The following is a 22,147-nucleotide window of genomic DNA, read 5'->3' as shown; positions in this document are numbered from 1 at the left end:
TCATGAATAATGTTTTTTTGGAAAAAAACAAATCAATGTAACAAACTGCATCTCAATATGCTTGCCCTCTTTCAAATTCAATAATTTAAAAAATGTCAAAAAGTATACATTCCATTCAAATGTTCATCAACCATGGTGGGCCAAGGCATAATAAACATCGTAACCACTGTAAACAAAACAGATACCCTGCCACCCTAACCCTAACAATGTATGAACAACAGCTTGAGGAAGTTCTAGTTCTTTTGTCCTGTAACTGGAAGAAAAGCAAGTCCCATGAACATTGTGATCAGAAGAGAGCCATGAAAGCTCCTAGACCTCCATAGTCAGGTTGTTGTTGCTGCTGTTGCTGTTGTTGATGCTGGTGTTGTTGGTGTGGATGAGGGTGCTGCTGCTGCTGCTGATGGTGATGTGTGTTATGTGTTGAGACAAGTACAGAGGAGGTGCTTGGTACAACATAGGATGTCATTGATGTCATTGGTGCACCTGACACGGATTCTATAGTTGGTAGGACCTGCATGTGCAAAGGGGCAGGAGACTGAGAGGATATAGCTGGGGGATGCGGGCCACTTGGTGGAGGAGGTGGGTGTAACATGGCTGCCTGCTGGTGGACATGTGCTGTCATACTTTGTTGCTGAGCACTTAGACCTGGTGGAACTTCCAGCACTGGACCTGCATGTCGGCCATGTTGAACTTGGGAACCATCTTCAGTTGGGGCTGTCATTCTCACATAACCATGTTCTGACAACACAAGGGGCTGAGGATTCTGTTTCATGGGGTTAGCTGGATCCTCTGTTTGGTCTGCAAGTGGGGGATGAGGAAGAGGCACAACATTCACAGGCCAGGCACTGGATTTTGGTTTACGAGGTCGCCGCACAGTTGGGTACTTGGACTTTTCTGGGCTGTTTGACCCATGGTGTCGGAGAATATGATCTTTCAGTTTGTCAATCCTGGCAGAATTATAGTCACATTCATTGCACTTGAATGGCTTTTGGTCCAGGTGGATTCTCTCGTGTCGTACTAGATGACTTTTTTCCACAAATGCCTTGCCACAAGTTGGACAGACATGTCGCCTAATGCCAAGATGTGAACGCATGTGTGCTTTCAGCTGACTTCTTTTAGGTGTAACATAGGTACACTGAGGGAAGTGACAGTGGTAAACATCGCCTGAAGCAAGAACAGATGCCATAGTTGTGAAAAACATTAGTGAGCATCTCAAAAATGTACACATGGTATAAGTATGGGGTTCTCATAACAGTTATATGTATGGGGTAGAACCACACAAATATCTTTAGTACATATACACATACAAACACCAAAAAAACACTTATAGAACATAAATACCATGGGATAAGATCACAACTGTTAAGCCAAATGTACATGAAACATTATCTTAGTACAGTCAACATGGTTAACAAAATCAGCATACACTTCCTACTGATAAATCACAAACACTGCCAAGACTCCTACCGTTAGGTGCCCATTTACTGCTGTGGGCCAAGACATATGCAGATTCAAATTAACATAATCTTTCAGAGTGGAGTCAATTTTCCAAGATCCCAGTTGTACTGAGCAGAGCTTAATGCTAAGGAGACTACTTTGTACAATAGCACATAGAACAGATGATCTCCATTTGAATATCTTGTAATTGTTATCACGGTTACTGCAGCAGTTTCAGACAGCCATATAACTGGCTGAGTGTGGTGTAAAACTAAACTCTTCCAGTTTTATAGAACGAACTTAGTCCTATTGATACAATTTAACAACTGTTTCTCATTCATTTCAAGAGACTAGATGTTGCTATTTGTTAGTCAACCACATAACATGCAAAGAATTTGATGCATCAGTACGCAAAATAATGTACATGGCACTATCAACATATGATCAGAATCATGGTCATCATAATGCAGTTTTCATTCAGGATGCATTCTTGTACAATACTAAATCTTTTAACACTAATAACACATGTACATAGAGATGCATTTTGAGAGTTTATTAATGAGAGAGAGATACCTAATGAGACTTAGCTGAGGTATATCTTGGATTCCATGTGGTACAGAAACAAATACACAACTCTAGCTATTTCAATACCTGAGTGAATCCGCCGATGTGCTATGAGGTGAGACTGGTACTTTGTAGCAAAGCCACATGTGTCACACAAGTATGGACGGTCATCGCTGTGTGTCACTTTATGCTGGTTCATTGTATTCTTTGTGGCGAAGCTTCGATGACAGATGTTACACTCAAATGGCTTCTCACCTTCATGAATGAATGAAATGCAGTATGAAAAAAAGCAACAATGAGCACTTGCAGAATGTTCTGGAAGAGGAATGTGTAAACACTGATCAGCTTACAAATAAAACACTTATCACCATTGTTGTTTGTGTTTAGAAACCATTAAGCAGGGAAATGACAGCTTGAACTGCATATCATGCATATTAATCATGTCAAACATGAACATACTTTCCAATCAGAAACCAGAATGCATCCTAAGCCTGGTAAACTTGGCTCATCCGGGTCATAAATGTAGTTACAACCCACACTTAGGTTCATGCTGACAGTGCTAAATCAGTCCTTGGTCATATTGGTACCAGTATTGTATGTACATGGTGTAGGGTAATTATGGGGGTGAGTGAGTGAGTTTAGTTTCACGCTGCACTCAGCAATATTCCACCTATATGGCAGCGGTTTGTAAATAATAGAGTCTGGACCAGACAATCCAGTGATCAACAACATGAGCATCGATCTGCACAATTGGGAACCAATGACGTGTCAAGCAAGTCAGCGAGCTTGACCACCCGACCCCGTTGGTCGCCTCTTATGACAAGCAAAGTCGCTAGGGTAATTAAGGGCACAATGAGCACATATAAGAACTAAACTTACTTCTGAAGACATCCTGTGCATGATTTCCATATTACAGACTACATGCAGTGCAACCCCCACTTGAAGTATAAACCATGTGTTCTACTGCCTGAGTTATATAACACAGGATACCCCCCGAACCCGCATACCATGCCCCTTGATGCACTACTGCTTCAGTTATACAACACGGGGTACCCCTGGAACCCAGATACCATGCCCCTGGACATACAACCAACTTTTGAAAGTACTGTATTGAGATACACATTGCAAAAATATTATAGGGAATTTATAATAAATTCATATTGCATCCTCATCACATCGCTACATCTCCAATGAGCAGAGACTGGGAAAGGAAAGAGCCATGGGCCATTTTTGCACATTAGTATAAAAAATGGCCCATTAGAATTTTTAAGTTTACTATTGATACAAAGGCTGTGGCCCATTCTAAACCAAGAAAACTCACAAATAATAAAAAAGATGGCCCATTGTCAGTTTTCTATCCCAGTCCCTTAATGACCATGCTGAACATATTGAAAACTAAACCAAACCTGTGTGAGATCGCTTGTGTGAGGTAAGATTGTTCCTTGCCCGAAACCGAGCCGGACACTGATCACATGCCCATCTCCTTTCATCAGTGTGCCGGTCCTTGTGATTCAACAGCAGGTGGATCTTATCAAATGTCTGATTACAATCTTCAAAGTCACAATGGTAGGGCGGTTCTCCATAATGTTCCTTACAGTGGGTATAGTATTCCTTGCTCCACTGACACTCAAAAGGGCACATTGTACACTTGAATGCTAAACCTTCCTCATGAATCCTTCTCATATGATTTCTTAGCGCTTGTTCATTTTTGCCAATATATGAACACTTTTCACATTTTGGTTTAATGGGTTCTGTGCCCTTCTTTGGACGTCCTCGTTTCCGCTTTAACCTTTGCTGACCTGAATATCCATTATTCTCTTCTTCCTCATCTTCCTCCTCTTCTTCATCATCTTGTTGTTGCAGATCTAGTGCCTGAGCTAATTTGTGGAAGTGGGACTCTTCTTCATTTTCCTCATCACATTCACCACTAACAGACAAATCACCATCTTGTTTTCCTCTTGCAGTGAAGTCAGGGTCATTTTCATCATCTTCCAGCAATTCTTCTGGTTCTTCCATTGTATTGTCCTCTTCATCATTTATGTCATCACCATTATCAAACTCGTCATACACAACAGGTTTAGGAACCCTGGTAGATTCTCTTCTAGTCACAATATCGGGTTCTTCTTCAAGCCCTTTCAAAGATGCTTTTCGTCTCTTAGGTCTCTTCAAACCTTTGGTCAGTCTTTTTTTTGTCCTTGGAATTTTCTTTGGTTTGGAACTCTTGCGCCCACTTGATTTCCGTTTTGGTAAAACACTGCTTGATCTTGTCACAGCTGTTGTCTGCTGAATAGCTTCAGGTAAAGATCCCTCCTCTGACTTCAGCACCAACTGCCTATCATCCTCTGATATATCTGTGACACAAAGCATTTGACTATCCACCTGCTGCTGCAGCTTAGGGGCAGAGTCATAATCTGTCTGCACAGCCACATTTGAGAGGCATGCACTGACAGGCTTTGGCCGGGCTACCTGCTGCTGGGGCACCAGACACACTGTCACCGGACAGAACACTTCAGGTGCTGTCTTCCAAATACTGCTCTGCACAACTTGGGATAGGAGGTAGGAGTACTTGCTACGGAGGTCACTGAAGGCATTGGTGTATGGTCCCAGCGATATCCCAGAGCTGTGGAGGGTCTGAAGAAGAAGGTACAAACTGGACTCGTTGGTGGTGAAGAAGTTCTCAGTTTGACTTATCTCCATAAGGAAGTCATTTGCTACAGTGGACCAATCTATGTGACCAAGCAGCACCACAAAATACTGTTCCCTCTCTTTCACATCATAGCCTAGCCAGCTGATTATGAGGAACAGTTTCACCTCTGGCTTTAAGTTTATCACATACCCACTTGACAAGAAAGTGTTGAAGCGCACAGCACTTAAATTAAGGAAATCATTCTGCTTAACAGCTTCAGGTAGATGCATCTGAAGATAAGTAAGAGAGTAGTCCTCCAAGCCAGAGAGCTGGAACTTGCGTGCCAGCTGGAACGTACTGATGATATTACCAACATGAAGGTTGCAGCGCAGTGATCCCTCGCACATATCCCGCAGTGGCTGAACCTGAAAACTGGTTGCCAAATGCAGCACTTGGATCAAATTTACTTCTCGAAGGTCAAGGGCAGTAGTGTACATGTAGTCCAGCACTGCAGCAAAGACACTGACATTGTTAAAATTGACCTTAATGACTTCTCTCTCTATATTCTTCATGTTGAGCATGCTGTGTATGTAGGGGCTCCAGGAAGCTACTACTGCCCGGTGGCAGTAAAACTTGACTGCCTTTACTTCAATCACCAGGTCACAGTATAACTGCTTTTCTCGCAGCTGTAGCAGCTTCTCCAGAAAGGGCATCTTGATCTGAGGGGATGCAGTTGAGGAAGGGTCTCCACAGCTGTAGCCATGATCTGAGTGAGGCTGGGATACCTGCCCATCCTCCATGATGCACTCACTCACTTAGTCGTTTCCACAAGCTTATCATTCAAGGATGACAGACACCTATGGAGAACAACGGGACTAAAGTTATGATAGTTAATTGATTAATAATACTCATACCCAAATGGTCCATTATCTTCTGATAATAACATGGTCAATATTCCCAATCCCAGGCATTTCAAACCCAAGTGAGTGATAAATTGAGCCATTTCAAACAATTTTTAATTAGCAATTTCAGACAGTTTTTTATAAATTTATGTAAGCACAGAATCTGTTGAAATAGACCAATCCAGCCTGTCAATCAAAGCTGGTGTATGCGTCAATTTACAACTATTTGATGTGTACCTTCAGCAAAACCAATACGGTCAAGACAAAACGAATTGAGGCGGGTCAAGAAATGCGACAGGCCTCACGATCAGTAAAATGTCAAGCACCATCCTTCACAAACCCTAAGCCTGCTTGAAGGTGAGAATTTGCAAGAATTTCCAACCTTTTGCACATGTGCAAAATCATTACCAATTAGATAGTAACAAACAGCAGTTTAAGATTTCACAAATGTAATAAGCACAGACAGTTCTTGTAACTGCAATATTGATTTTTCTTAATGTTTTTAGTCAATACTGAGCCTTGAGTTGGTAGAACAAAAAGCTGAAATGAGATGGGCCAAAAAGCGTGATGCAAACAAGTTAGTGTACAGGTGCAGACTGTATCTTGGGTACTCTTTGTGGTATGGTGGAATGACTTATCCCTACATAAATGCTGGTTGTTCATGAAGTCCAGAATTGTGGATGTTTGTAAATTAGGATTCCACAACAAAGTACACTTAGAAAAATAAATTGGAAAGGATGATTAAACAAATGCATTTCCATATTTTCAGACACTGTGTCATGTTAGGATCGTGTACAGATTTTGATGAGAAAAATTGTAATGAGAATTGCTGGATATTAGGTATCTGATTAGGAATATTATGGGTATGTCCAGGTACATCCATGGAAACATACTGTATACAAGCCCAATTACCTCTTCCAAAAGAAGATCAAATATAGATTAAGAAATGATGCTGTGATTGTTTTGTGATTTTGTTTGCATTAAAATATTGAGAGACAAACAAAGTGCACTAAGTTACGTAGTGAGTAGTTGACTGGAAATATGTTTTCTGCTTTGTTCATTAAAAGGTAGAAACCCATGTTTTCACACTAGTGATTTAACTAAATTTCAACATCTTCCTAAGAAATATTGGCACCACAAGCAGCGTTGACAATCTATTTCTAGATATCAAAACAATCTACAACGTGAACATGGGGTTGTGTTCATGGATTTTGTAAAATTATGATGGGAATTGAAGAGGAACAACATAATTCAGTTACCTTACCCCTGTTAGTAACTTAGAGGGACATGAACTGTCAGATAGATTATTTGGTGCGAGAGAAAATATGCTTCCTACTCTTATTACGCTTATGCAGCAGCTGGCCACTTCATTCACAGGCAAACTGTAGCGCAAATGGGGTTTCACAGCATAGAGAACATGCAGGGATTGACTTGGGCCGCGATATCGCGATTTTCTCGCACCAGTTGCTTTAAAATTGCACTCAAATCTACCTGCAGCGATTTAAAATCGCATCCTGCTTACCTGTATGATAGGAAGTTTTTAAATCTGTTTTACTGAGAAAGGATTTGTCGTTATTTTGTCCTGTCAAAGATATTCCCGTTGCTTTCTACCTAATTTTAATCTTCGAAACATAACTTCTGGTATGGAACACCGAACATCGTTACACAGTGCTGCACAAAATGAGCTGCGCTGCAAGGAGTATGGCAAACTCTGAACCCCGCAGTACTGTGTTGTTTATGCACAGTGCGACGGTGTACAGAGTTCGCATTTGGAAGTTGTGTTCTGCAACGTCACACAAAGGGCAGCTTCTAACGAAACCATCTTATTCGATATAAAAATCTTTAAATTCTTAAAGACTACGAATGAAAACGAAGAAACAACTTGACCCATTCAACACCGTAGGCCGAAAAATTGGCCAAGACATCGCCAGTCCCCAGGAGCTGTAGGTCGAAAAAACGACCAGTCAGTAGTTGCATCAAAATGATTTATACTTTTCGGAACCTAACTAACATATGATTCATTTATCAAATCTATCACTCTTCATAATGCCTGTCAACACTTATTACATTTAAGATAGCCATATTTATCGACAAGGTTAGAATTGAAAACTATTTTCTTTTTCCGTAATGTTATTTTTAAAAAAAACTATTCTCACACACATGCTTCGGCAACGGGTCCACATCCGAGTTCTCAGTGAGCAAATCAACAATGCGTAGAGGATATAATTAAACAAATCACATAAACTGAAGAATAAAAGAAACAACAGTAATCATAAAAATTGTCTAAGAACATTATAACTTACTATTTCAAACGTTATTGTGCGATCGTGTCATGTCATTCTTTCTCGTTGGGGGGGGGGGGGGGGACAGTATCCATTGCTGTTATCTGATTGGCTGACTTAGGTCACTTGTCTGAATTTGACCGATCACGATCCTTACTGCAGGCTGAGGCTAAAAAGCGTCATTAGAAACCAATGTTTATCCAATAAACGCGCTTCTTACAACTATGAAAATACTCTAGGCAAGGATACCGTCATTTTGTTGATGTTCAGAGCTTTCGAATGATACCCGCCATCAAACGAATCGCCTCACATGTTCTTCATTATCAGACAAAGATTTTAAAACAGAGGTTTTTCACGCTGTTGTATCACGTTACCAAGCGAATTGCCACTGATATCGGGAAATACACGACCATACATATTACTTCTGAAATCTTTCTAGAATAATTTTCTGATCGTGTATAAATGAACATATGAAAGAAAAAGTGAAGGGGATGTCATGACTTGTTACAAACAGAAAAAACGCTCCAGGATTTTGTTCCTCCGTGGTTCATCTAGACATACAAATGTCTATGCCTGCATTTTCATTACAAATTAACTTATTTAAGTTGTAGTCGTATTACGTGAAACATATGATAAAAATAACTTTCAGATTTACAAACAGTAAGATTAGTCCTTTCAACTGGTGTATGATATGCAGTAGCAATAATGATTTATAAGTTGATATTTTCTCTTGATAAACATAAACTTCATCTATGACCTCAGAGTTGCTAGGAACTCGGTGTCATGGCAGTTTATGCCGCTGGTTGACTGGTGTTGAAAGAGTTAAGTCGTTGACCTTGATGACAACCAGAATGCAGACACCAATGGTGATGCTAGTAAATCTACAGACTTTTAATTCATTGCAATTCAGGATTGCTTGACTTGAAATTGATTATGACAATGTTTTATTTGTCTCATTATCTTTTTCTTCTGAACGATCATGAACAGTTAAATCTCATAAAAAATCTCATGCTTTTGATCCCATGTGAGATTTTATCTCACATGTTTTCTGAGCCAGGTTTATCCCTGACATGACAAGTCTTCTTAGAGCGAAGAGAGCAAAGGTTGGCAACATACTTTCCTTGCTTCGGATCGAAAAATATTTTTCATGTCAAAATGAAATATCGTCACCATCAAAGGTACACTCCCATTTCCTCACTTGGCTGTCCTCACGCATTTCTTACCCTATGTTTAGTAATTACTCATGTGAAATATCATTCATGCAATATTTTAAGTGCCACTCTTGGTATTCAGATTGTTCTTTCGCCTCCATTACCCCTGCCAGCTTCCAGTTGAACGGAGTGACGGATCAAGAATAAGCAGAAATTAGAAAGAAATACCACAGGCGAAGAACAGCCTGATATTCCAAGAGTTTCGTTTAAAATGTTGACTAAAAATATTTCATGTGAGTAATTGTTCTACATGGGGTTGGAAATGTGAGAGCACAACCCAGTGAAGAAATGGGTGCATAGTTTTGATGGTGGCGATATTTTATTCTGACATAGAAAATATTTTTCAAACCAAAGCAAGGAAAGTATGTTGCCAACCTTTGCTCACTTCGCTTGCATGTAAGACAACTGGTCATTTTCTCTACAATTTGCCTGTGCTTCATTTCACTCGCCAGTTACAATCTGTCAACAGAGTTATATCAAAAATAAAATATGCAGAACTTTCCTCTTTAAATATCACTCACAAATGATGAATACCAAAGTACCATAAGCAGAATTCCTCCACACCGTTCACAATTACGAACGTTTCGACAGAAGTGATGCCATTGTGATTAGTCAGTGGTTGTCCTCCCCTAATGTCAAAAACGAAGTGGGTGGGGTTTATCGGATCGGTCTGTTATGGCTTGTATAACATCAACATAATGTTGACTCTGTTTTATATCACATGACATTCCACAAATAGTATTCTTTTTAACTATAATTATTCCTACTTTCTACTAAATTCCAGACCAGTGAATCGCTCCAGTGCTAACAATGGAAAACCATGTGTAAGATCCAACAAAGGTAAGTCATGAATTGGAAGCGTTTGATTTGTTTGTTTGTCTGTTTGTTTGTTAAATAAAACATGATCTCCCAACATTTGCCCTCATCACCCTAATAACTAACCACCAAATTGAAATATGATGAAAGTTAAATATGATTAAAGGATAATGTTGATACATTGTTATTTCTAATGGTGCAGATTAAATCTTCATTGTAAACAGCCTGTTAAATCTTGTGCTGACTGTCAAGAAGCAAATGTTCAAGCCTCCAGCCATTAACTTATTCATATTGATATCATTGATATTCTGTTGTGTACAATTTTGTGTCAAAAGTTACTTACAACAGGACATATTTTTCAGTGTGCGACTGGAGACAAGTATACCTGTATCCACAGGTTTAGTTAGATTGATCCACACAGTTATTAGCACTTTTGGCAACCATAATGTACTCCAGATCAACACCAATATTGCACTGTATTTACCTACGCCTTCCTACCGATAATCTAGGTCAGCTATCTTATAGTTTAATATGCCATACTGTAGAAAAATACCAGGCCAAAATATATTTCGGTGACATTGAACAAAATCACAGACACTTCTGAAAGGAAACAATGAAGTGTTTGAACTACAAAAAATAATTTGAGGAAGTTGGGTATAAACCTTTCGGAACTCTTTCTCATGAACGGACATTAGATTTATTGTTGAAAAAGGCTCAGAAATGAAGCGGAAATGTTGAAAGCAATTAGTGTAGCAATATAGTAAATGGTTGTTTAGTGTTAAGGGATGACACAAAGATAAAATAATGATCTGCAAATATGAGATATTTTCTAAAATATTAATGGACACAACCTTGAAATGTTCCCTCGTCGACGTCGCCATACACGGAAGTGACGTCACATATGATCATCCCTTATATTTACAAGTTTGAAACAAAAAAGCCTAAATTTTTCATGGTATCTATCACAGCCTAAAGTTAGGAAGAATAATCACAATTGTGCTGATTATTTTAAGATCTTTATTTGTATTCACTTCTTGGAAGTCTGTAACCATAGAAACTATGACTCGTGATGGCGGCCTGTGCGTGACGGTGTAAACAAGAGGTGTCATAACATTATTTATTCATCACATTCGCCCGAATCTAACGCTATGGTAAGTTACCGCTCATGACCGATGTATAATTGAACATGCTAACCATCTAATGCAATCAACAGTGGGCCATATTCGCAACGCTGATATTAATTACTGAGAGGATTGTTTTACTCTGTAAAATAACCAACATATCCTGGGCCGGTGCCCTTTTCATGGATGTTGCAAAGCTAACAGTAATATTAACATTATCTTTGTATCTGTTTATTTTATTTCTTTTGTCAGTACCCATATGAAGAAAATTGTACTGGTTAAGAAAAAGACAAATCGTTCAAACTGTATCATCCAGCCATGTTGATTTTCCGGAGGACAAGGCTCAGGCAAACTGGCACTTCTAGTAAATATCGTTGCAACATTTCATACAGAATTTTGTTGATATGATAACTAGTCTTTCATAATGTATATCAATGTAACAATGCGAGTCACACGTACAAACGCTAATATATGATAAAACTAAAGGAATGTGTAAAGGAACCTACGAATAATAAAATCTTGATTTATTCAGGTCTGCATCAGAAAAGGAAAAAAAAAAACCCAAAACATGTGCACTTTTGATTCTGTGTTATTTGGCCTTTTTGGAAATGGCAGTGGGAAACCTGGCAAAAAGAAATAGGAAACACCTCTCTTGATTTCTTTGGTATTCAGGAATTTAAATATATAGGGCCGTCTCCTATTCTCGCGGGTTTCCTATTCTCACAGTAAACACATTTTCTGACGAGATCGCCAATGCGTGACACTTAACGGTTGTTTGCATCATTGACCAGTAACAAGGAAGTGGCCCAAGTCTGTGAATTATCAAAATTTTGCAGTGTAACGAATGTTCGTGAGTTGTAACCAACTTGGAAGAATCGTAACTTTTCCCTGCCCTTTCCGATAAGATTCCCCTTCCTTACACCTAATAACGTTACTTTCTTGTTATGCTGCGAGAATCGGAGACGCCTCGAAAAGTCAGCTACGGACAGCCATGTTTTTCATCGAGCTCATGTGCGATACTACACCTGATGGATCAAACAGTTGATGGATGCAGATGTTAGAGGGAGAATCCCTTCATTTAAAAACAACAAGCATACATACGAAAAGAACTGTTTGTACTATTTTTCATCCGATATCCGTAAGTACCGTGAGAACTGGAGACGCCAGTATATATGCAGCAAAATTATTTATTGTTGAATCTTAAGCTGTAACACTGGATTGGACTCCGACAAAAGCATCATAGAACAACAAAGAAAAGCAGCAGAAAATCAACGAAAAATAGATTGCTTGAGATGTTACTATTACTCTTTGATATTTGATAGTGTATTAATAAATTAATTTTAAAGAAAGACTATGAACACATAACACTTTGTTTCCGTGTGAATTTTCACCTGTACTGAACCATACTGGCACAGGAAATATGCAGTTGAATGATCAGTCAGTAGGTTCTGAATCTGAGTCAGTGGAAATAAAGAAACGTTTGTTTTTAGACAGCCAAATTACTTTTGGTTGGGGTATGAGAGACTCTGGAGCATTCATACTTTATTTCACTCATTCACAGATGGTCCACAGAGCACTGACTGTGAAAACAACACAATATATTTACTACATTAAGTGGACATGTTCTAGTCTACGCATGGGTGCCATTAATTCAAAGCACTTACACTGACACATTTGTACATTTAGTGCACTTTCAGTTCAGTATAAATCCATGCTGTCATTTTAGGATACATTTCTAACATCCAGGATTCCACTCAGTGTGTTGATTGAGATTACAAGTATCAGACACAAGCAGTTCAAAGACAGTAGGCATTGGTTGCAGTTCTTCAGTGGCCTTGTTTTTAAACAGCAATAAATGGAAATGAGTAAACTCAACTGGCCCTAGTGTGATATTTTGTACCATGTACTCATTTTATTACAGTGCCTACGAAGTGTTTTATAAATCAAGCATGAAGTTTACACCATTGGAGTTACACTATTGTTATGCCAAACAAAAGATGTCATCACTGAAAATCTGTTAAATCAATGTCAAAGACCAGACAGTTTTGGCAAATGGCAGTACTAAAGATATTTCCAGAACTGACATTATTATTTAGCATAACAATCTTTAAATTCGTTTAAATGTTCATTGGGTATGATTCTAGTTTGGGGTACATGACGATCCAACTGATTTGGAATGGATGAGCTCAGGCTTTCCAGCAACTAGTGAATTAATCATACAATGGGTAAGATAGTCAGAAGTCTGAATTCAGACTTTTGAATAATGAAAATATTTTGTGAGATGCCTTTGTAGTTTGATTGAATGTCCAACCCACTAGCAGTGATTATTCAGAAATATAATCTTTACAGCAATAAAGCCTTGTGAAGAGGACCTGTCTGAAGTTGCAACTCCACAATTACCAACAACATTTTTATAAGACTGTATTGTATGTTCATATAGTTCATTCTTTGATGTGTGCCATGAGGCACAGAGCAGATTTTACCTGAACGCTCATTAATGTTTCTAATATGTCCTAAAACATGACCTGGTTTTAATGGGGAGTACTGCATTTTACTGGGTGCACTTTTGCAGAATAATTAGTGCTCCCTAGATATAGGCACGGGTACCTGACCCTAACCCTGACCCCAAACTCTAACCCTTAGGATCATAAAGGATGCCTATACCTAAGGATCGTAGAGGGTGCTGCGCCCGGTAAACTGCATTCTAGCCTATTAATGTTTTAGGACAGATTAGAAAGTTACTCCTAAGTGACAGAAAATCAATGCATCATACGTGAAGTTAATGTATGTCAGATGTCAAGTCTGACTGTTTTTATTTTTATGTTTCAGAACTCATGACAGAAGCAGTTGCTGCATCACTGGGGTGTCTGGGGGGAAGCATCATCAGGTCAACCTGGGACGCCCATCTCCAACCTTTATCTGTGTATCAATGGTACAAAATCATCTAGAAAATATGGTGTGTATCCAAGTATTACTTACTTAGGGTTGATGATGTTATTTTGTCAGGTGAACTAAAAAGTAAAGATGCATTCTGTCAAAAAACACTTTCTGTTTACAAATTCTAGTAAAATGGGATGATCTGAACATTTGAATATTAGTAGCCTTAAAAGACAAATTTTAGTTTGACGACAAAAAAGAGATGCCCTTTGATATTTGTCCTCAGAAAGCTGTGAACAGAAAGTAGCTTGAAAGTATTGTATGTAGAGGTTGGAGTCAACCTGATGGTTTGGATGCGTCTCGGAAACCATAATTGTTGTTTATGATTTGGCTTAAAAACAGGTCCTTTGTTATTGCGTTGTGTTATTTATTATGCATGTCATATAAATGAAAGATCAATATTGTGAGCAATAGTATTATTTGAAGTCACTTATATGATAACAGAATGTCTGTTTGATTTAAATATCTTGACTTAACAGGCAGGCAAAAAGAAGTCAGCCAAGAAGTCGGGAAAGAAGTCAGGAAAGAAGTCAGGAAAGAAGTCTGGCAAAAAGTCTGGCAAGTCTTCTGCCAAATCCATAAAAAGTGTGAAATCTGAGGTGGACATTCTAAGTCCTCCGGCCATGGAGAACCTATATTACATTGCCCACGATGCAGTGGACGCTCTCAGCATGAGAGGTTTTGGATGGCCAGATGCACCTAAGGGCAAAAAGGGGAAAAAAGGCAAGAAGAAGAAAAAGTAGAAGAGGAGGTCCTTTCATTTGTTTTTAGATGTTCCAGAATCATATGTGAAAGAGGGCTTTTATGTGGATCATAGGGATTCATGAGGTTGGATTGGTCAGTTGATTAGTCAAAACCTAGGGGTTAATTTTTGTAGGGGAGGACTTTTGATTTACAAAATGTATGTGTGAAAATGAAGATTATATTGCTACTTGAAGAAGAAAATGTTTAAATGTTAATTGTATTATTTGACAGTTTTGACATCATCCTTTCATACTTGTTGCTAAACTAGCCTTGTTATTTGAGCGTGAACAGAATCAGGTGAAGCTAGTGTGTTTCTCAGGACAAATTCATCCAAATGCCATAATAAAATGACTTGTTGAAGCTATTTGTGCCAAGTTCTGTGATTACTTTAGTGCCTAAAATGTACATTGAGAGGCCAAACAGTTCATCACTTACCTCAACTTGCCATGATTTGTTCGCTTCTGTGTGAGCAAAGTATTGAGGGAACATGAATTTTCTTAAGTTGTCATTCATATCTTTTGATGAACATATCACGACCCCTGTCAACATCCATTCCAGTTTTTGCTATATTTTGCTCTCAGAAAACATTGGCAGTACCAAATATTCACTCGAAAGAAATGTGCATATTTAATTTCTTCAAATAAATACAAGAATTGCTTATTTATTTTTATGCTTGTTAATTGTTCTGTGTTTGTTTCACAATTGTAACTATTCAGTATTTTCAGTCTAAGTAAACATATCCTCAGTACTTTTCGTTACACTCCACTACTGAGTCTAACAAAACCTTATGCGAGGTCGTGTCAGGAAACCTTTGGGATTGACCAATCAGAGTGTAATGAAATACAATGAGACTAAGTTTACTTAGGCTGTCAGTATTTTATGAGGCATTTTATGAGAATGAAGTCAGAAACCCTTGCTATAAAGAGATGACTTTGTGTTTCAAAAGCTATGGCCAAAAGCTATGATAGAGCTCTCATTTGCTACCATGAAATGTTTGAAACCTGACAATGTTATTTATTGTTGTCTTTATTTTATACCTAATTCTGTGATAATTTCACCCTTTTACTCCTTTCCATTGTTGGTCTTATGTTCCTGAAAATGTCTATGGACATATTTTTGTACCATGTTGTAGTTTCTTTATTTCTTTGTACATGAATCAACAGCATTGATTGGTTATTGATACAGTATTAACAACTTATCACTAGCTTTATTTCCTTATGTAATTATATATTATATTTCATATTCTCTGTTTTACTGTTCATTTGATACAATAAATTAATATGATTTAGAATTTAAGTTTAATATATGAAGATAATTTTACTTAAAGTCCGAAATTCTGTTTGGTTTTCTTTTCTTATTTAGTGACAGTTATCACTGAATGAAATTCCACTTAACCTCATTACCAGAGACAAAATCCACACCCTACACCCAATCACCTTACCCCTTACTGTGAACCCCTACCAATGTAGTTTTTGGTACTTAGCGGATAGCTTGGTGTGTTCTGTCCATATATTTACCTGAGTGTCTCTATCTCTAGCTATTAACACTGTATTTAGTGAGAGTATTTGATAGGAAGAAGGTTTCTGAAGTGCAGCTGGGATGTGTGAATGACTACAGTACATCTACTGAATACATTTAGAATTTTATAAAATAATTATGGTTTCACTAATACTCTGGATATTTTTTCAGATTTCATCATTAATTGTCTCAGTGTTAATAAAATACTTTTTTAGTATCCTGCGTTGTGTTTGCAAGAAATATCTGCTTGAACCAGCCATGATCATGACAGAACTGTACAAATGCACTGGTGCCTCATGTGAACCAGAGAAGACACACACTGAAAGTTAGTACACATATTCATTGCCCCAGCTCCATTTAATAACAGGATACAAGTACACATCCCTGGCTCCATTTACTAACAGGATACAAATACATATCCCTAGCTCCATTTAATAACAGGATACAAATACACATCTCTAGCTCCTTTTACTAACAGGATACAAGTGCACATCCCTAGCTCCATTTAATAACAGGATACAAATACCTATCCCCAGCTCCATTTAATAACAGGATACAAGTGCACATGCCTACCTCCATTTAATAACAGGATACAAGTACACATCCCTAGCTCCATTTAATAACAGAATACAAATACATATCCCTAGCTCCTGTTAATAACAGGATACAAGTGCACATCTCTACCTCCATTTAATGACAGGATACAAGTACACATCCCTAGCTCCATTTTATAACAGGATACAAGTGCACATGCCTAGCTCCATTTAATAACAGGATATCAGTACACATCCTCAGCTCCATTTAATAACAGGACACAAGTGCACATGCCTACCTCCATTTAATGACAGGATACAAGTACACATCCCTAGCTCCATTTAATAACAGAATACAAATACATATCCCTAGTTCCATTTAACAACAGGATATAAGTGCACATCCCTAGCTCCATTTAATAACAGGATACAAATACCTATCCCCAGCTCCATTTAATAACAGGATACAAGTGCACATGCCTACCTCCATTTAATAACAGGATACAAGTACACATCCTTAGCTCCATTTAATAACAGGATACAAGTACACATGCCTACCTCCATTTAATAACAGGATACAAGTACACATCCTTAGCTCCATTTAATAACAGGATACAAGTGCACATGCCTAGCTCCATTTAATAACAGGATACAAGTACACATCCCTAGCTCCATTTAATAACAGGATACAAGTGCACATGCCTAGCTCCATTTAATAACAGGATACAAGTACACATCCTTAGCTCCATTTAATAACAGGATACAAGTGCACATGCCTACCTCCATTTAATAACAGGATACAAGTACACATCCCTAGCTCCATTTAATAACAGGATACAAGTACACATGCCTACCTCCATTTAATAACAGGATACAAGTACACATCCTTAGCTCCATTTAATAACAGGATACAAGTACACATCCTTAGCTCCATTTAATAACAGGATACAAGTACACATGCCTAGCTCCATTTAATAACAGGATACAAGTACACATCCTTAGCTCCATTTAATAACAACATACAAGTGCACATCTCTAGCTCCTTTTTAATAACAGGATACAAGTACACATCCTTAGCTCCATTTAATAACAGGATGCAAGTGCACAGCCCTGGCTCCATGTAATAACAGGACACAGATACATTGCCTTAGTTCCATTTATAAACATGATACAAATCTCTCACTTCGAAATGAAATCTAACAAGAACGTTGATACAGGTCCACAGCTGATAAACAGTGGCCTTGGAGGTCATTAGGGGTGCAACAATTAATCTATCCAAACACTGCGTGCATTACAGTGATGTGAAATTAAAACAGGAACAGTGAAGAACCTTGCACGATAGATGCGGTGACGTGAAAACACGCCATCAGACTGTTCTTCAAAATAAGACTTAATTGAAGAAATGTGTGTACATTCAGAAGACATTTATATCTGATTATTAGTCAGTTTATTCTTCAGAATAAAACTACGATTGTTGTAAGCAGATACAACCTCCTGGCAGGCTAGGCTTCACACAACTCAGTCATTGTCATCACCTCCTGGCTCCACACTTTACAGACACATTGTCAAGTCATCCTGGCTTGACACAAGCCAATCATTGTCATCAAGTCCTGACTCCACACTTAACAATCATTCTCAAGTTATCCAGGCTCAACACAAGACGATCATTGTCAAGTCATCCTGGCCCCACACAAGACAATCATTGTCAAGTCATCCTGGCTCCACACAAGACCATTGTTGTCAAGTTATCCTGGCACCATACTAGACAAACATTGTCAGAGTATCCCCATACTGGACAGATATTGTCACGGTATCACCCTACTAGACAAACATTGTCACGATATCACCCTACTAGACAAACACTCTCATGTTATCTTGGTACCATACTTGACAAACATTGTCATCTAATGCTGGTACCATACTAGATAAACATTGTCATGTTAGCCTGGCTTAAACATTAATAATCTTGGGTCCACACCAGATATCCAATGCCAGCTTGTCCTGGCCACCGGCTAGATAATCATTGTCTGGCTCCACAAGGGACAACCATCCAGTAATCCTACTGCACTCTCGATAATCTCTGTCAAGTAATATTGGCTGCACGCAAGAATTAATTGATAATTTCAATTCGCCAGACAGCAATCCGATCAAAATCAAAATGGTGACGAACGTACAGGATATTATTAATGGACGTTGTATGTCACCAAAGCCAACTTATACATGAGTAAGGAAACAGTGAACACTGGTTCACACATGTAAGACATATGGTCGTGTTCACTTGAACTAACACCTGACCAGAACCACATTACACATGTACTTTCTACCCTCATTGACAAGCAGATGGCAGTAATGAGAACAATGGGTATATTTCTGTTGGGATTATTCTGACGGATGGTAGTCAGCCTCAGCACGAGTAGAAATGTACTGGGAAGCACATATAAAACCACCCTGACACTTTCAGGAATCTTGTCTCCGCACGCAGTTCGTCATGGTAATAGGTATAATTTAGACGGTACGCATGAAAGCGTGAAGCTTAGTTTGCGCGTGCGTGCGTGCGTGTGTTTAGAGAACAAACAGTAAATAATATCAACGTAGCTGCCTAACTTGAGGTAAAGGGTTATCCACCTGAGATAAAAGGTTACCCACCGAAAAAAATAATTTCCCCTTTGGGGAGCTTTAGGATGGAACAGATAAACCTGCTAGGCGGTTTGGTGAATCAACTAATAAAGTTGGTGCGGCCTGGGACACTCAGACTTGGGAGATGGGACACATCTAGAAACATGAATGTCGTGCAAATGTTGATGCATGTATGTATGAGGGACGTGTCACCCACGCCGCTGTCTTGCTGTGACGTCTTCACTGACAGCCTCGAGGTATATTATGTTTAATGCGAGTCCCTGGAAAAGGCATTGACTTATATACGATGTCCTCCAACTCAAATATAGATTCAAAATCTGAAGATTTTCAAATTCTAAATATCAACTATGTGTATTGTAGCAGGTAGTCTGCAGGATGTTCTGCTGATAGTTGTTGTAGAAGGATGGGTGCGATCGGTCCTCGTCGGGAAACGCCACACACAATATGTCTGCCACGTGAGAACCGTATATGCATGTCGTATAGCCAAGATATTATTTGTATCTTGTCAGGGTATATATTTTGTTCCAATCTTAGGGACGCCGGTTTTTCGAGATACCCCTTCTGCCATTTCCCCCTTTTAAAAACAATGTTCAAACAGTTGCATTTCTTTCTGAATTTTATACTAGTATTTAAAACCTCAATATGTTATTTCGTTGTTCTGCTGACGGCGTCCTCTGTTGCCTCCCGCCCCGTCTGCGTCAGCAACGCACTCGTTCTATACAGCTTGTATTTCCTGTTCGACATGATTCGACTTATTCTGGAGGTAAACTAGACTCTAGGACTTATAGTCATCCTCTTCAAAAAATGAAAGCATCCGGTATATCTTCCCAAGTATTATACGATTATGTTTGTACAAAGTTATTCGTATATGGAAATGCGAATGCGTGTAATATATGCTGTTCCTCATTTCCAGGCAGCGTGGACAGTTAACAACTGGCTCCTTAACACCAGGGACAGTGCCGTGAGTATTTTACTTGTAATCTTCCATTCCGTGTGTCCGTCATCTGCAGCCTCTGGCCGTTGGATGCCTGACGTCGACAGCCAATTTATACCTGACCTCACCTACAGTTAGTATACAAAGCGCATTGACATCTTTATCATTTTCCTTATATATAGCCCAAAGAGCACTGGTAAATATCTTTTCAGTTATCCTCATTGAACGGGTTAGAATTGAACCCATGCTTGTCCTAAAGGGACTAACGGGATCGGGTGGTCAGACTCGCTGACTTGGTTGACACATGTCATCGTATCCCAACTGCGTAGATCGATGTTCATGCAGTTGATCACTGAATTGTCTGGTCGAGACTATATTGTTTACAGACAGCCGCCATTTAGCTAAAATATTGCTGAATACGGAGTAAAACTCACTCACTCACTCATTCCGATTTACATGACGTCATTAGAACATTAAAGTAAGTGACCCCACTTGCACAACGTAATCTTTGTGCCACGACTGTGTTAAGTCTACGTTTAGAACGGGAGTTCCGAGTTAACGCTGAGGTTGCTTTGTGCAGTTGACCTCTGATGTCTTCTTTCTCTGAACTAAAATACATTGGGGTTGACATACAACGTTTACTTTGTCTTTACCTACTACTGTTTCATTGTACGGGAACGTCTTTTGTTGTATGGGTAGGCGGGTGCACTCACTTACTGTTAAAATACCTTGAGAAAATATGGTAAATAAAAGGAGCCAAATGGCTGCCTTCCTGTTCAGAACGCCAGCTTGCCAACTATGACACTGTTGTAGAGGCGATTTGGGAGCTGTTTGTTTCAGGGTTTGTGACAGTCTCATGTTTGTTGTATATTTCTAAACAGAATTAATCCATTGTAACTGTGTAAATACATGAATATCATCTTTGTCATTTGCACCTTAAATGTAAATTGAATGTCAATAGCAGTTTTCCTGTGTTGCTGTAGAAACGACCGCTTTCAACAAACATGCAGGTTCTAATAATACACGCTCGTGACTAGAATTCTACAAACTTGTGAGCAAATAAGACAACATATTACTTTATGGATTACAGTAACGTGTCCATGTAAATTCGAACACAGATATGAATGTGACGTGGTTATAAGAAAATAGTGAGAGGTATACATACATGTAATAAGCAAGGGAGTGACAGTAATTGATAACACGTATCACACAGATAAGTGGGAGTAAGTAAGTTTTAAGTCGCTCTAAGCGATATTCCAGCAATATCACACCGGAGACACCGGAAATAGGCCTCACACACTGTGCTCCATGTGGGGAATCGAACCCGTGTGTTCAGCGTGACGAACGGACGCGTTAACCACTGGGGTACCCCACCAGCCTCACACAGGGAACTGAGTGATGCCAATTAGCGAATAGAAGTAAGACACGGGAAATGAAGCCCCATTGTAATAAATACAGTACGAAAAACAGTACTAGCTGTTTTAACGCCAACTAACCAGAATGTACAGTCAGGACCGCTACCACCACAAATTATTTACGGCAAATCTTTGCGATGAAACATATTTGGGGTCTTGTGCGTTGTGTTTACGATGAGGTAAGTAATAGCACCGCTGTAGCAACAGGGGTATATTAACTGTTCGTTTGCAGATATGGTTTCACTATGTTGACTGGAGTATTTGGTGTACTGTAGGGTCATTTCTTGTCCATGTGACATACGCGATCATTCTGAGTATTTTAGCGGAATGTTCATACCTGTTCATGCATGTAAGCTCTACACTTAATTGTGTTCATTCAGTGGTTTAGCTGTATGGTAAACAATGTCTGTACCAGTGATAAATTGGACTGTCAATTCAGGCATCTTGTAGGAGTTGTTTCTAAACCACAC

The 22,147-nt window shown here is 38.9% G+C and overlaps 2 protein-coding genes across 2 annotated transcripts; one reads left to right on the top strand and one right to left on the bottom strand.

Annotated features, from left to right (window-relative positions):
* LOC137296744 (uncharacterized) lies at positions 1 to 10,729 on the bottom strand. Its single transcript, XM_067828582.1, has 4 exons — positions 10,690 to 10,729; positions 3,408 to 5,484; positions 2,089 to 2,256; positions 1 to 1,164 (listed from the first exon to the last, which is right to left on the bottom strand). Exons 2-4 carry the CDS (start codon positions 5,425 to 5,427, stop codon positions 287 to 289), a joined length of 3,066 nt encoding a protein of 1,021 aa, XP_067684683.1. The 5' UTR covers positions 5,428 to 5,484; positions 10,690 to 10,729; the 3' UTR covers positions 1 to 286.
* A 153-nt stretch (positions 10,730 to 10,882) lies between these two features.
* Positions 10,883 to 16,379, top strand: LOC137296743 (small lysine-rich protein 1-like). Its single transcript, XM_067828581.1, has 3 exons — positions 10,883 to 10,989; positions 13,789 to 13,915; positions 14,376 to 16,379. The coding sequence occupies exons 2-3, from the start codon at positions 13,889 to 13,891 to the stop codon at positions 14,637 to 14,639; spliced, it is 291 nt and encodes a 96-aa protein (XP_067684682.1). The 5' UTR covers positions 10,883 to 10,989; positions 13,789 to 13,888; the 3' UTR covers positions 14,640 to 16,379.
* The last annotated feature ends 5,768 nt before the right edge of the window (positions 16,380 to 22,147 follow it).

The sequence above is a fragment of the Haliotis asinina genome, chromosome 9 (assembly GCF_037392515.1).
Source record: "Haliotis asinina isolate JCU_RB_2024 chromosome 9, JCU_Hal_asi_v2, whole genome shotgun sequence".
NCBI lineage: Eukaryota > Metazoa > Mollusca > Gastropoda > Lepetellida > Haliotidae > Haliotis > Haliotis asinina.
Note: the sequence above shows the minus strand (reverse complement) of the source record. Positions and strands in the feature narration are given on the sequence as shown.